The 14,645-nt window shown below is 45.9% G+C and overlaps 1 protein-coding gene across 7 annotated transcripts in view; it reads right to left on the bottom strand.

Annotated features, from left to right (window-relative positions):
• Nucleotides 1–1,213: 1,213 nt before the first annotated feature.
• Nucleotides 1,214–14,645, bottom strand: part of CAPN15 (calpain 15) — a 108,171-nt gene continuing 94,739 nt past the window's right edge. For 6 of the 7 annotated variants that reach the window (XM_083372749.1, XM_083372752.1, XM_083372753.1 and 3 more), the window contains 8 exons: nucleotides 12,917–13,140; nucleotides 10,760–10,885; nucleotides 8,315–8,467; nucleotides 7,075–7,236; nucleotides 6,646–6,872; nucleotides 4,631–4,797; nucleotides 3,717–3,895; nucleotides 1,214–2,034 (listed from right to left, as the gene is read on the bottom strand). In XM_083372749.1, coding sequence (XP_083228875.1) covers nucleotides 1,857–2,034; nucleotides 3,717–3,895; nucleotides 4,631–4,797; nucleotides 6,646–6,872; nucleotides 7,075–7,236; nucleotides 8,315–8,467; nucleotides 10,760–10,885; nucleotides 12,917–13,140 — 1,416 coding nt within the window. In that variant the 3' untranslated portion in view covers nucleotides 1,214–1,856. Of the gene's footprint in view, nucleotides 2,035–2,730; nucleotides 2,846–3,716; nucleotides 3,896–4,630; nucleotides 4,798–6,645; nucleotides 6,873–7,074; nucleotides 7,237–8,314; nucleotides 8,468–10,759; nucleotides 10,886–12,916; nucleotides 13,141–14,645 lie in introns of those variants that run through there. The other variant, XM_083372750.1, reaches the window with a different exon arrangement.

The raw sequence follows: 14,645 nt of genomic DNA, 5'->3' as shown, positions 1-14,645 counted from the left end.
CCCTAAAACTTTACAGAACGAAAAGGGGAACATTTGCTACCGATGACGCCCTGACCTTCTTGAGTCCACACCTCCTCCAATCCTCTCTTAGGATCAAGAGGGCTTGGCCAGAAGAAGGCTATCCCTGCTTCCTTGGGTTCAAACCCATCCTGTTTCACTAGAAACCCCCTCCCTGGATACCCTGTTCCCGAGTCCGAACTCCACAGGTGCTCAGCTACTCCCCTTCAACCTCCTCCTGGACCTTTTTCCAACAGTACGGCCGATCCCTTTGAAGGCCAGCAGCTCCCCGCCAGGATTCAGCTGACCTTCACGGGAAGATGGAAGAATCTCTAGCGGTGGCTTCCCAAGGCCTTTCTGGGAGGCTGAGTGTCCAACAGCAGAAAATAATAAAAAAAAGTGCTAAACTCATTTAAGGTCTTCAGGCATGTCCACCTGTCGTCTTCCAGGCAGAGCTAAACCTGGATAATGGAAGGCCGAGGGATAAACAGTCCCTAATCTGTTTTCCTCTCCTCCCATGGCTTATCCTTCTTGGGGTGATGGGGAAGGGGCCAACCACAGACATTGGGTGTGTGTGTGTGTGTGTGTGTGTGTGTGTGTGTGTGTGTGTGTGATCCCCTCCCTCTTTTAACAGCTAGGGCGCTTGCACAAGGACATGGACTCCCAACTCTTCCCGTGTGCTCACTTCGTTACGCCCCAGCCCCCCCCCCCAGCTGCAACGAAAGGACATTGCAACCCAACAAACGCACACGGGCTTCACCTCCCAAAAGGACACCGACAAGGACACAACAACACAAAGACAAATTAAAGACCTTCTGCTCTTCCCAAGCGAGACAAAGCATTAGATGGCCGGCTACCAAAATGGAGGCGTGGGCCTCTGTTCCTCGCCCGGCCCGGGCGGGAGGGATGGCCACAAGGAGGGAAGAAGAAAGGGCAGATGCCAAAGCAGACACCTCCCCCGCGCCCAGCCCAGTGTCTTCAGCACACCCCTGGCCCACCGCAGCCTCGGGGCTAGTGTGAAATGGTGCTCACCCTAGGACTGCGGGCAGGTCTCCCCAGGTGGATGTGCAGACTCCACCTCTCTTGCGAATCAGGGGGCGTCCAACCAGAACAACTTTAAAACTTGTGGACTTCCACTCCCAGAATTCCCCAGCCAGCACAGCTGGCTGGGGAATTCTGGGAGTGGAAGTCCACAGGTCTTAAACGTTGCCCACGTTGGAGCCCTCTCTGCTATAAATCTCCTGCGACTGGACAAACGTTGCTAGAAGGGTGGGGGGAGAAGCCCACCTTCAGCGGAGCAGGGCGCCCTGTCTTAAACCCCCCCTCCTCAGCCCATCCCACCAGCGGCCGACGCCCTGAACCGCGAGGGAAGGCAGGCAGACAGACAGACAAGACACATTCGCCAGAGGTATATTGTTGCAGCCGTAGGATATCTTGGCAAGCTGAGGGAAGGAAGGACCGCGCGGTCCCCGGGGGGCCAAGCAGCTGGCAGCGCTCAGGCTGTTCGGTAGGCTGGAACCTGCATCCTTCCCCCAGCTCTAAAAATTTTTTTTTTCTTTTGCTTTTCCTTGCTCTCCTATCCTGACCGCAGCTTTGGATAAAGTGCATCTTCTGTGGGAAAAGGGGAGATGGATTTTTCAAGAGAGAGGGAGAGGGAGGGAGTGGGGAGGGGGCACCTGAGCAGCTCCCGGCGTAACCCCAGAGAACGGGAGAAGAGTCGCTTTAGTTAGAGATCCGCGAGTCGTCGGTCCTCCTTAATCCTGACGGGCTTTGCACGGACGGCTGGGGCAATGCGCGAGACAGGCGGGGCTAGTAAAAGGCAGAAGCAGAAGAAGAGATGGGGTTGGGGGGGCCCTTTGTCATAGTGGCCGGGGCCCGTGGAGTCCCGCCACCTCGGGGGTGAGCAGGGGGTTGTGCGTCCCCTTGGTTGACATCCAGTCGTTCAGGAATGCCTGGGTAGCCTTGCGGTGGGCCAAGCGGTGCGTGATGGAGAATCCGGCATTTCCTTCCAGCTGGGACAAAATCACCAGGACCTGCCTGAAGGAGGAGAACCGAAAGAGAGAAAAGGGGAGGGGGAAATGTTGGGAGCGGGAGGTGAGAGAGTTTCTCGAGCCTGCAGAAGAAGTTAAGACATCCAGACCATCCAATCATTAAAATCCTCGCCAAACACACACACACGCACACACACTTTTCAGCCAATATCTTGCAGAACTGCTAAACGGTGCAAAAGAAAGGATGTTTTCATCTCAATTGAGAGGAGGTTATTGGCACCCACAGGGATTAGGCTCGCTAGAAACCATCAGAGCGAGCCGGTTTGGCGCACTGTAGTGGTTGGGGGGGGGGGGGAAGCATCAGACCAGGAGACTGTGAGTTCTAGCCCAGCTTGAGGCACTAAGTCAACTGAGTGATTTTAAACCAGTGCCCAGAAAACCAAGATCAAACGACCTGGGAAGCTAAGCATCTGCTCTATCGTGTTCCGTTCTCTTCCACGCTCTTATTACGGGAGAAGGAACACTGGGACTTGGCAATAGGGCAGGGATTCACATGATGTTTCAGTCGCCCGTTTGGTTTGCGGTTAAGGCTAAAAAAGACTAAAAAAAAAAAACGGGAGACTCTGACTTCTAGTCCTGCCTTAGGCAAAATAGCACTTTAGACTTATATACCACTTTGTAGTGCTTTAGAGCATTCTCTGAGTTTATGGAGTCAGCCCCCAACAATCTGGGTCCTCATCATACCAACCTTGGAAGGATGGAAGGCTGAGTCAACCTTGAGCCGGTCAGAATCGAGCTGCCAAACTGCTGGCAGCCGGCAGTCAGCAGAAGTAGCCTGCAATACTGCATTTTAACCACTGCGCCACAATAATAATAATAATAATAATAATAATAATAATAATAATAATAATAATAATAATAATAATAATAATAATAATAATACCGCAACCTGGTCATCGGAACTGACCAATTATGGATGAAACGTGTAACAGTGATACCCATTGTCATCGGGAACTGGGAACTATGTTCAAAAGCTTTGCAAAATACATCTGCAGCTTCCTGCAATAACTCCAGCAAAGCTCCAAAAAAAACCTGCGCTATTCGGAACATCTTACATTTTAAGGAGATACCTGGTTGATCGCTAGGATGCTGGCAGCAACCCGTGTCAACCATTAGTGCCGGTCAATTTGAGTGTTCAGTTGACTGAGTTTCATGTTTTATGAATAAAAGTTTAATAATAATAATAATAATAATAATAATAATAATAATAATAATAATAATAATAATAATACCATAATAATAATAATAATAATAATAATAATAATAATAATAATAATAATAATAATAATAATAATAATAATAATAATAATATGAAGTCAGTTGGACTAGTGGTTAAGACATCAAACTAAAAACTGGGAGACCCTGAGTTCTAGTCCTGTTTTAGGCACAAAGTCATCTGAGGGACTTTGGGCCAGCCGCTCCCTCTCAACCCTAGGAAATAGGCAATGTCAGAACGCTTCTGGAAAACTTTGCCAAGTAAACTACAAGGGACTAGTCCTGTCACCGAAACCGGATTTGAAGGCTGACACACATAAGCAAGGGATAAAAAGAAAAAATATCGAAGGCTGTTCAGGGATCTTGCTTCTCCTTATTTCCACGGCTTCAGCGTTTGAATGCACATCGGACCAGCCGTAGCTGCACTTCTATTCTGCGTTTTTGGGGTCTCACCTGTGCAAGGGTGGCACACTGTCCTGCGTTTTCAAGCTGCCCCGAGTGGACACAACATTGAAGCTATCGGTGCAGTCACACTGGACGTGGAGATAGGACTTGGGGTGCCGATTCTCCACCACCACAATGAGACCGGCCCAGCCGTGCGTCAGGTAATAACAGGTCATCCCTTCGCGACCCTGTTCCGGAAAGAAAAATAATCAGACTTTTCTCTGAAGGAGTCCTATGTCCACAGGCTGGAGGCTGGGAAAAATTTCACCCATCACATTAAGCCAGGGGTGTCCAACCATGGCAACTCTTAAGACTTGTGGATTTCAACTCCCAGAATTGCCCAGCCAGCACAACTGTTTGGGAAATTCTGGGAGAGTTGAAGTTCCCAGGTCTTAGGGTTGCCAAGATTGGACATCCCTAGTCTAAACTAAGAGGCTGGCTGAGGAATTCTGGGAGTTGAAGTTCCCAGGTCTTAGGGTTGCCAAGATTGGACATCCCTAGTCTAAACTAAGAGGCTGGCTGAGGAATTCTGGGAGTTGAAGTTCCCAGGTCTTAGGGTTGCCAAGATTGGACATCCCTAGTCTAAACTAAGAGGCTGGCTGAGGAATTCTGGGAGCTGAAGTTCCCAGGTCTTAGAAGTTGCCAAGATTGGACATCCCTGGTCTAAACTAAGAGGCTGGCTGAGGAATTCTGGGAGTTGAAGTTCCCAGGTCTTAAAGTTGCCAAGATTGGACACCCGCACACTAAGCTACGATTAAGTGGATAGATTGGTCAAAAGGGTACTCAGTGATCCCAGACTCCTCAGAGAACTGAGGAGAACTAAGAATCCCTTTGACTTCTTTCCTCTTTTTTTTAAAGTCAACAGTAAGAACCACCAAACTAGAATCCAAAATTCAAGAGGATCACAGTTACCAACCCCCTACCTCGTGCCGCTCGCCCTTGTTCTCCGTGAGGAGAATGATGGCGTCCGCCAACGTGGTCGATTGGGCCTCAATCTGTTCCACCATCACAAGGCGGGAACTGTAGATGGCCAGGATGTAACTGGAGAGTTCAGGATCAGGGCACTCACTGCTAGATGTAGGGCTGGAGCCTGAGAGAGATGGAAAGATACAGAGATAGAGCTGGATTCAGTTGTAGGAGATGCTGCCCCAAGCTTTATACCTTTCTGCCATCCAATGCTCTCCTCGCGTGGCATCCCTCAGCTAGTTTAAGACCATTATAATTTGTGCACTGACATAATGGAAATTTGGTTTATAGATCCCACTTGATGTTAAAAGACATATGATTATTCTATTTAAGAATTAAGAATTAGCTAAAATTTAAAACAAAAGGGACGCGGTGGCTCAGTGGGTTAGGATGCTGAGCTTGTTGATCAAATGGTCAGCAGTTTGGCGGGTCGAATCCCGAGTGCCACGTAACAGAGTGAGCGACTGATAATTGTCCCAGCTTCTGCCAACCTAGCAGTTCGAAAGCACGTAAAAAATGCAAGTAGAAAAATAGGGACCACTACGGTGGGAAGGTAACAGCGCTCCGTGCGCCTTTGGCGTCCAGTCATGCCGGCCACATGACCACGGAGACGTCCTCGGACAAGCGCTGGCTCTTCAGCTTTGAAACGGAGATGAGCACTGGCCCCTAGAGTCGGAAACGACTAGCACGCATGTGCGGGGGAACCTTTACCTTTAACATGAAAATTTAAAAGAGAATCTGGTTGTGTCTAAATAGTGGTAGATTGATAAACCTAGGCTGTGGTCCTGTCAATAACGTGTGATGTATTAGGATGTGAAACAGACGACGTTTATTAGGTAGAACATAGCTACTCAGCCACTGTGTACGTGTTAGATGCTATAGTTTTTGCTGTAATGAAATAAGGGAAATTTGGGTTGTTCAAAAAAAAAAAAAAAAAGAATAGGGTCAGACGTCCACTCCAATGTCTGTCTCCCTCCCTGCACGGAAGACACTAGGATTTAAATTTCTGAAGAATCAAGGGCTCTCCTCAGCACTTAATTCACTTTTTTCCAGGAAAACGTAAAACACTGAAATATTCAATGGCCTATTTGGTGGATGTTCCTTTTCACCAGAGAGAGCAAACGCCAAGGGAGAATTAAGGAGAGAAGGAAATAATTAAGATATATTTGTCAGATTTTTGTCCGGCTTTGCCTCCAGGTGCAAAATACTTGCTACAACAAGGAAGAACCCCACTGGAAAAAAAATCTCATTTGCTCAGCTCTGCACTGAGGATGTTACCTAGTTTGGTGATCAAATGCCTGCAAGAAACTCAAGAAGAGAACCGCGGATGACTCCTGCTCCTTCCTGCAAACCCTACTCCCTCCTAGCCCTGATGATGTTACTGAGGTTGGTAATGAAACGTCTGCAAGGAAACCACCAAGCTCAGAGAGCACCAAGGACCGCATCGCTCATCCCTGAGCTACAGATGTTCTCTCCTATCGAAGATCTCATTAAAGGGAGACCCTGTGAACATCTGTGGCTGTTCGAATCCCTGAGCCTTGGACTCCCCGGCTGCAATTCAACAACCAACCCTTCACTGTGGCTTCTGGAGAGAGTCCCCGATTCCCGATTCAAGAGGGCTTCTCTTCAGACGCTAGCATCGTCCTATTTCGGCTGCTCTTTAGAAGGCCAGATCCTGAAGCTAAAACTCAAATCATTTGGCCACCTCATGAGAAGGAAGGACTCACTGGAGAAGAGCCTAATGCTGGGAAAGGTTGAGGGCAAGAGAAGAAGGGGACGACAGAGAATGAGATGGCTGGATGGAGTCACTGAAGCAGTAGGCGTGAGCTTAAATGGACTCCAGAAGATGGTGGAGGACAGGAAGGCCTGGAGGAACGTTGTCCATGGGGTCACAATGGGTCGGACACGACTTCACAGCTAACAACATTTCCTCTCGGTTCCACCCTCCCAGCAAGCCTTCCACTGCGGTCACCTGGGCCTGAGGTCCCTGGCCCTGAGGCCGTCCAGTGGTTGAAGGCACAGCACACCACGGCATACTCGCCCGGCTCCAGCATGATGTCACAGTTGACAAACTTCTTGACGGCTCGCTTGCTGTGGGCCATCAGGCGTCCCAGGCTTAGCTTGTTCCCATTGATGAAGGTGGCCCGGAACACCATGATGCAAAGGTCGAGGAGGTGGCTGTCCACGGTGTCCGAGCGTCTGAGAAAGGACAAAAGGGAAGAAGGGGGCACAGCTCACAGGCAGGGTCCATTTAGATCAGGGTCCCCAAGCTTGGCAATTCTAAGGCGGGTGGGCTTCAACTCCCACAGCTCCCCAGCCAGCAGTGGCTGAATGTGGAAGCACCATCAGGAAGTGCGGCAGCCTCAGTTCTTCACCCGGCTGGCTGGATCTGCCCCCTCACCTGCTGCCTTCCTGGAAAAGGGCAAACTCCAGAGTTGCTCGCTCCAGCACCGTCAGTGAGGTGACGGTGATGGGCCCGCTGGCCTTGTTGGGAAAAGCCGCCTGCACACGCACTTCGTGCCAGTCCGAATGAAGCTTGCAGATGTCCACGGAGTCGAAATACCTGGCAAAGGAAGCCAGCATCATCTATCTTAACTTTGAGCCAGTCCCTCTCTCTCAGCCCAGCCCACCTTGCAGGGAAGTTGTGGTGGGGAAAATAGGAGGAGGAAGATGTGTTGGATATGTTCACAACCTTGTGTTATTTGCAAAAACAATACAGGCAGAAGATGATAGATAATAGGGATGTTACATACATACATACATACATACATACATACATACATACATACATACATGTGTGTGTGGATTGTACAGATAATAGATGATAGATATTAAAGATAATAGATATAGAGCTTGAGTGTTTGTGTGTAGAAAGATATGATAGAGATGGATAGATATTAGATGAGATATAAATAGATATAGACAGATATATATATAGACGAGATAGCTATGGATAATATAGATGATAGATATATATAAAGCTTAGTGTGTGTAGATAGGTATTATATAGATAGAAATTAGAGATTATAGATGATACATAATTCAATAATAGATGATATAGACAGAGCTTGAGTGTGTGTATACATAGATATGATATAGATATTACATGATATAGATAGACAAATATATAGATATGAAATAGATGAGATAGATAGATAGATAGATAGATAGATAGACAGACAGACAGACATATATATGGGTAATATAGATTGATATAGCTTGAGTGTGTGTAGATAGGTATGATATAGATAGAAATTAGAGATAATAGATGATATAGATAGAGCTTGTGTGTGTAGATATGATATAGATATTACATGATATAGATAGATATGAAATAGATGAGATAATAGATAGATATGAAAAAGATGAGATAATAGATATGAAATAGATGAGATGAGATAATATATATATATATATATAGAGAGAGAGAGAGAGAGAGAGAGATCGATTGATCGATCGATCTTAAGTGTGTGTGTGTGTGTGTGTGTGTGTGTGTGTGTGTGTGTGTATCTAGATAGGCAGATTGACAGGCAGGAGGCATTTCTACCTTATGATCCTGAGATCCAGATCCACACAATCCCAAAGCCGAACCCGAGCACCCCAAGAGCTCCGGGGCAAAGCTGGCTCCCGCTGGGAAATACCTGATGAAGTCGCTGTACTCTATCCAGAAGACGCCCTCGCTGCTCCCGTGGGGCATCAGCTCGTGACGCAAATGGGAGGGCCAGTGGGACCATTCATCGGACCAGCTGCCATTCCAAGAGAAGCGGCCCCAGGGATTACGAAGTCGCAGCAGTCTGACAGGGATTTAGGGAGGGGAAAAAGAGAGAAAAATGGGTTACTTAGCTCTTACTCTGAGCTAAGAGTAAGGCATAAGCTCTTCACTGCAGGAGAAGAGCAGGCAGACCTGGGAAGGCGGGGTTAAATGTGTCATCTGCCTAGAATCGTCACGTTGCCGCAAATGGTCCGAGTCCAATCCTTCTTGAATTCTGTTGACCCTTATCTGGCACCCATGTAGTACTGATACTCAGTTGACTAGATTAATGGCAGGAGCAAAGGATCAGGACCATCCGTTCAGTTGCAGTTCAGGTACACAGGAATCTAGTCAACTAAAGTTCAGTACTAAATTGGCACTAGATAAAAAGGTCAATGGTATTCAAAGGAGTTGGACCTTTCTGGCAACATAATGATGATTCTAGGCTGATTACGAACTTAACTCCCCCACCCCCAGCTCTGCCTACTCTTCTCTTACATTTACAGAGATACAAAGATTGGGACTGCTCTGCCTTCACAAAAGATTAAAGAGTTTACAATGGATTGAATGAATAAGCACCAGCCTACTGAATATTACAGACATTTTATCTGCTGCCTTAGGAGGCAATGAATTGAATGCCGAGCGTGTTTGCTGAGAAATAAGTCCTGCTGTGCTTAAACAGGAAAGTGTGTCAAGGGTTACAGCTTACACCGCTGAAAACCAGCAAGAATGTAAGGGTTTTGTTTTTTGTTTTTTTAAAAAGGGCTACGACCTGATTTAAGAAACCTTACATTATTGCATTGGTTTCACTTGATTATCTGGTGGCTTGAATATAGTTGGCAGGTGCTCAAAGCAATATTCTTGAATCAAAGACATTTATTTCTTTATTTTAGATGTTTCCCATTGGCAAATTTCTTGCCAATGGTTGTTTTGAACCACTGATATTTGGATTCACTGCTGCTGTTAGTTGCGAAGTCATGTCCAACCCATCGTGACCCCATGGACAACGTTCCTCCAGGCCTTCCTGTCCTCTACCGCCTTCTGGAGTCCATTTAGGCTCACACAGAATGTTTAGCCAAGATCCCTTTACCCAGATTAAAGGTAATTAATTGGCAAGAAATTATAGTTTGTTGGATAAACCATGGCTCAGTTTTAAATTAGAATACGACAGCAAATTGACATTTTAAAATCAAGAGGGGCAACCTGTGGTGTCTATCTATCCAATCTCTAATATCTATTTATATCTATCATATCTATCTACACGCTCAAGCTCTATCTATATCTACTGTCTATTATCTCTAATATCTATATCTATCATTTATTATTTCTAATCTATATCTATCTACACATACTCAAGCTTTATATCTATCAATCATCACTAATATCTATATATATCTATTATTTCTTATCTATCTATCATCTATCTATCTATCTATCTATCTATCTATCTATCGCTATATATATCTCATCTATCTTCTAATCTTTTAATCTATCTATCTGTCCGTCCGTCCATCCATCCATCCATCCATCCATCCATCCATCCATCTATCTATCTATCTATCTATCTATCTATCTATCTATCTATCTATCTATCTATCTAATCTGTCCGTCCGTCCGTCTATCCATCTATCTTATCTTATCTTATCTTATCTTATCTTATCTTATCTTATCTTATCTTATCTTATCTATCTATCTATCTATCATCCATCTATCTATCTATCTATCTATCTATCTATCTATCTATCTATTGGGGGCAATTAAGCTGACTTTGTAATAATGCCGCTTGGGTGTGTGTGTGAAAGCCCTAATAAGCAGGCATATACATAGAATGAAGGCTACTGCTAAGCTTGTAAGCCGCCCTGAGTCTTCGGAGAAGGGCGGGGTATAAATGGAAGAAAAATAAAAATAAAAAAATATCTATCTATCTATCTGTCTATCCATCTATCTATCCATCTATCTGTCAGTCCGTCCGTCCATCTGTCCGTCTGTCCGTCTATCTATCTATCTATCTATCTATCTATCTATCTATCTATCTATCTATCTATCTATCTATCTATCTATCTATCTATCTATCTATCTATCTATCATCCTCCTACAGGTCTTTTTTTAGCCTATTTCTGACCATGATTGGTGAATACTGGTTAGCTTGTTTCTTACCACCTTTGAGGCTAAAGACATTCAAAGGCTTTGCAAAGCTGAAGAAAGAAGAAAATCCAGCAATCTCGAATCAATCTCGAATCATTGGAAATAATTCAATCTATATACCCCTCATTTTAATGCAAGCAAACTGTCCGTGAGCAAAAGAGGCCAGAATCATCGGCGTAGCCACGTTTACCTGTATCCCTGCACATCTCGCACGTCCAATATGGAGTACGCATGCCGTGGCCGAAGACCCATGCTTTCATAGGCCGCATCATCCACCTTCATGTTGCCCCCTCCGCACGATGCTCCCATGAGGAAGCTGAAGAGTAAGAGAGATGGGAATAAAATGTGGGGACGGTATGAGAGAAGAAGCAAGAGACCAAGGACAAAGATCTAGGCCAGTGTTTTCCAACTTTGGCAATCTCCAGATGTGAGAACTTCAAATCCCACCATTCCACGGCTCTCGTGGCTCCTGCTAAGAATTCTGAGAGTTGAAGTGCCAGGACTAAGTGTTTAGTTTTATTTGAAAGTTAGGCATCCCCAAAGTGCTTTTTTTTTAAAAAGGCAACTAGACTTGGTTTTTGTTTTTGCTTGAAGACCTTTTGCTTCCCGTTCAAGAAGGTTCTTCAGATCTTCAGTCAAAACTGAAGAAGCCTCTTGGATAAGAAGCGAAACGTCTTCCAAGGGAAAAAAAAACGCAAGTCCAACTGGCTTTTTTTTTAAAAAAAGGCACGGCCGGGACAACCATGACTTGGATGACTGAGAATCTCCACAGACTTGGAAGTTAGGTATTCATTCTAGGTTTTCCAGAAATATATTACGTTTTTCAACTTCTTCATGGTTTACTAGGGGGGAAAAAAAGCTGACCAGGATCATGAAGGCATATCCTGCTTCCCTGATCCTTGAAGGCTACACAACAAATATTGCGACTGTTTCTTAGGACTAATCCACACATGTGGAAAAGGGGGTTGGTAAAATAAGGTAAAATAATAAAATAATAATAAATAATAATAATAAAATAAATAATAATAATAATAATAATAATAATAATAATAATAATAATAATAAATAATAAATAATAATAAATAATAAATAATAATAAATAATAATAATAAAATAATAAATAAATAATAAATAATAATAATAAAATAATAAAATAAAATAAGGGACGCGGTGGCTCAGTGGGTTAGGACACTGAGCTTGTCGATCAGAAGGTCGGCAGTTTGGCGGGTCAAATCCCGAGTGCCGCATAACAGAGTGAGCGCCTGTTACTCGTCCCAGCTTCTGCCAACCTAGCAGTTCGAAAGCACATAAAAATGCAAGTAGAAAAATAGGGACCACTCCGGTGGGAAGGTAACAGTGTTCCGTGCGCCTTTGGCGTCTAGTCATGCCGGCCACATGACCACGGAGACGTCCTCGGACAAGCGCTGGCTCTTCGGCTTTGAAACGGAGATGAGCACCGGCCCCTAGAGTTGGAAATGACTAGCACGCATGTGCGGGGGAACCTTTCCCTTTTTAAAATCCTACAGTGCACCGCGCCACTTCCAACTGGGGGCGGGGAAGGGATGATATTTTTGGATAATATATTTTTTTTTGTGGGAGGGATCATTATGATGCTGACACAAGGGTCTAGCGCAGAGGTAGGCAATCTCGGCTCTTTTATGACTCATGGACTTCAACTCCCAGAATTCAGCATAGCTGACTCAGGAATTCTGGGCGTTGAAGTCCATGAGTCATAAAAGAGCCGAGGTTGCCTACTCCTGTGAAAACAGATTTTCTTTTTGAGGGGAAGAATCCATCTTGCACTCCCTGGTCCTGGTGGTGAACTACAGGTAGTCCTTGACTTACGACAGTTCACTTAGCGACCATTCAAAGTTACAACAGCACTAAACAAAGTGACTTATGGCCATTTTTCACACTTACGACAATTGCAGCGTCCCTGATGTTCACACGATCAAAACTCGGATGCTTGGCAACGTGACTTGTTTTTAATGACAGTTGCAGCATTCCGGGGTCATGCGATTTCTCCCCTTTTGCGTCCTTCCCTCACAAGCAAAGTCAAAGGGGATGCCAGATTCACCTCACAGCCGTGTGACCGACTTAAGAGCTGCAGCGATTCACTTAACAATGGTGGCAGGAGAGCTCGTGCCATGGGGTAAAATTCACTTGAGAACTCTCCCGCTTAACAAGAGGAATTTTGGGCTCCGTTGCAGTCGTAAGTCGAGGACCACCTGTACTTAAATCGGAATGCAAGAGGACTGGGCCAAAGGGGCCAGATTCTCTTGGGCTGGTCCGATCTTTGTCCTCCTCCAACCTGGAAAGGGAAGCCCTCCCTTCTGCCTTGTCTTACCCAGCCTCCTTAGAACTCAGCATTTTGGCCCAGATGAGGTCAGTGTCAATGGCCTCCTCGCGAGGGTTAGTGGAGCTGACCTGCAGCATTAAGCTCTCGCAGGGAGCGCCGGTGAGCGTAGCCAGGCCTTCAATAGCACGCCCTGCTTGGAGGGCAAAGTATGAACCGTGGAGTTTGGCCAAGGCCTTCTCAATCAGAGCCACCCACAGCTGTTTTCTCTGGGCCTGGGAAAGGAAGACAAGACACCGAGTTGGAGACACAGATTGACAATGGACAGATTTCTCACTCCTGGTCAGGTGCAAGCCATGGAAGCTGTGCAGAAATAGCTAAAGCCGTGAACTTTATTGAGGCCTGCCCGTGTTACAAGAATCTCACTAGAGTGCTTGCAATGATTCCAAGCTAAGCCCTCACTTGACCCCTCCCTCCAGCCTAGCTGGCAGTTTCCCCACTTTCCTTCGGTCTTCAAATGTTTCCATTTCATCTTTCCTGGATTTCTGAGATTTCGTTAGGTGTCAATCTCGTTCTTTCAAACTCGTATGTGGCATTCACACATGGACTGGAAACGTCTTTTCAGAAAGAGAAGCAGAAAAACCGTGAGGCGTGGAATTCTGCACCTCAGGGAGTGGCATTCTGCACCATGCTGAGACAACTTTCCAAAGCCTGGTGTCCTTCAAATTCCACTCAACCGTGATGATACAGGTAGTCCTCAACTTACGACCGTAAATCAGCCCAGAATTACAGTCATAAGTCAAGCGGTCCCGAGTTGAAGCATCACATGACTGGATTCAAAGTTACAATTTCTTTTTTTTAACAACTGTTAAGTGAACCCGGTGGTGGTTTAAGAAAATCCATTTTCTCCGGTGGACTTTTCTTTTTTTTTGCCCCAAACTGGAAGTAAATACCAGAAGCTGGCAAAAACGAACAAACATTGACATGACCATAAAGGTGAGCTGGTTGCTAAACACCCAACATGAAGAGGTTGGACTAGAAGATCTCCAAGGTCCCTTTCAACTCCGGTTAAGGTGCAATCATGTGAGCGTGGCATGTGAGTGCATTTGTTGTGATTCACGGTCAGCCTGTGGGTTCGGCAGTTGGGTCGGACGACTCAGAGGAGGAGGGGGGTGTTGAAGAGCTTGCTGATGAGAGCCCTCAGCCAGGCCCCTCCCACCTGGTCACGACGGAGACCCAGCTGTGTGAGCCTGACAGCGTGGATGAAGATGACCCACAGCTGGCCCTGTTCAAGGACGCCCGACGCAGGAGGCAGTCAATCAGGAGTAAACAGAGGAAGGCAATGGGGCACCTCAGAAGGAGGCAGAGAGAAGCCACGCCCTGAACTGTATAAAAGGGGAATGCATGGGAGGGCTGGTTTGCTGAAGGCAACCGCTTGGATAGCTCCTGTTTCATAGCTCCTGTTTCATGGTTGGTGTCTTGTTTTGCTCTGTTTTATGTTAATAAATTTGGCAGGCTTAATTCCAGCCTCTTGCCGTTTGTAAAGGGGTTGTCCCTGCCTTTTCTGCAGGGCCGGTAGCAGGCTGGTACAGAACAGCATTTGTGGCCGTGGCGATTTCAAAAAAAGTGTCATAAGTAGCTTGGGGGGGGGCAATTGCATGTTTTGAGTGGTCATTAAGATGTTAAGGTTGTATGTAGGCTGAGAACTACCTGTAGCGTCAAGGCATTTGGGGAGCACCAGGTTGAAGAAGAAAGCAGCTATTCTTCACTATCTGTGCAA

The sequence above is a fragment of the Vipera ursinii genome, assembly GCF_947247035.1.
Source record: "Vipera ursinii genome assembly, chromosome: 13".
Taxonomy (NCBI): domain Eukaryota; kingdom Metazoa; phylum Chordata; class Lepidosauria; order Squamata; family Viperidae; genus Vipera; species Vipera ursinii.
This window is presented reverse-complemented; position numbering and strand designations above follow the sequence as displayed.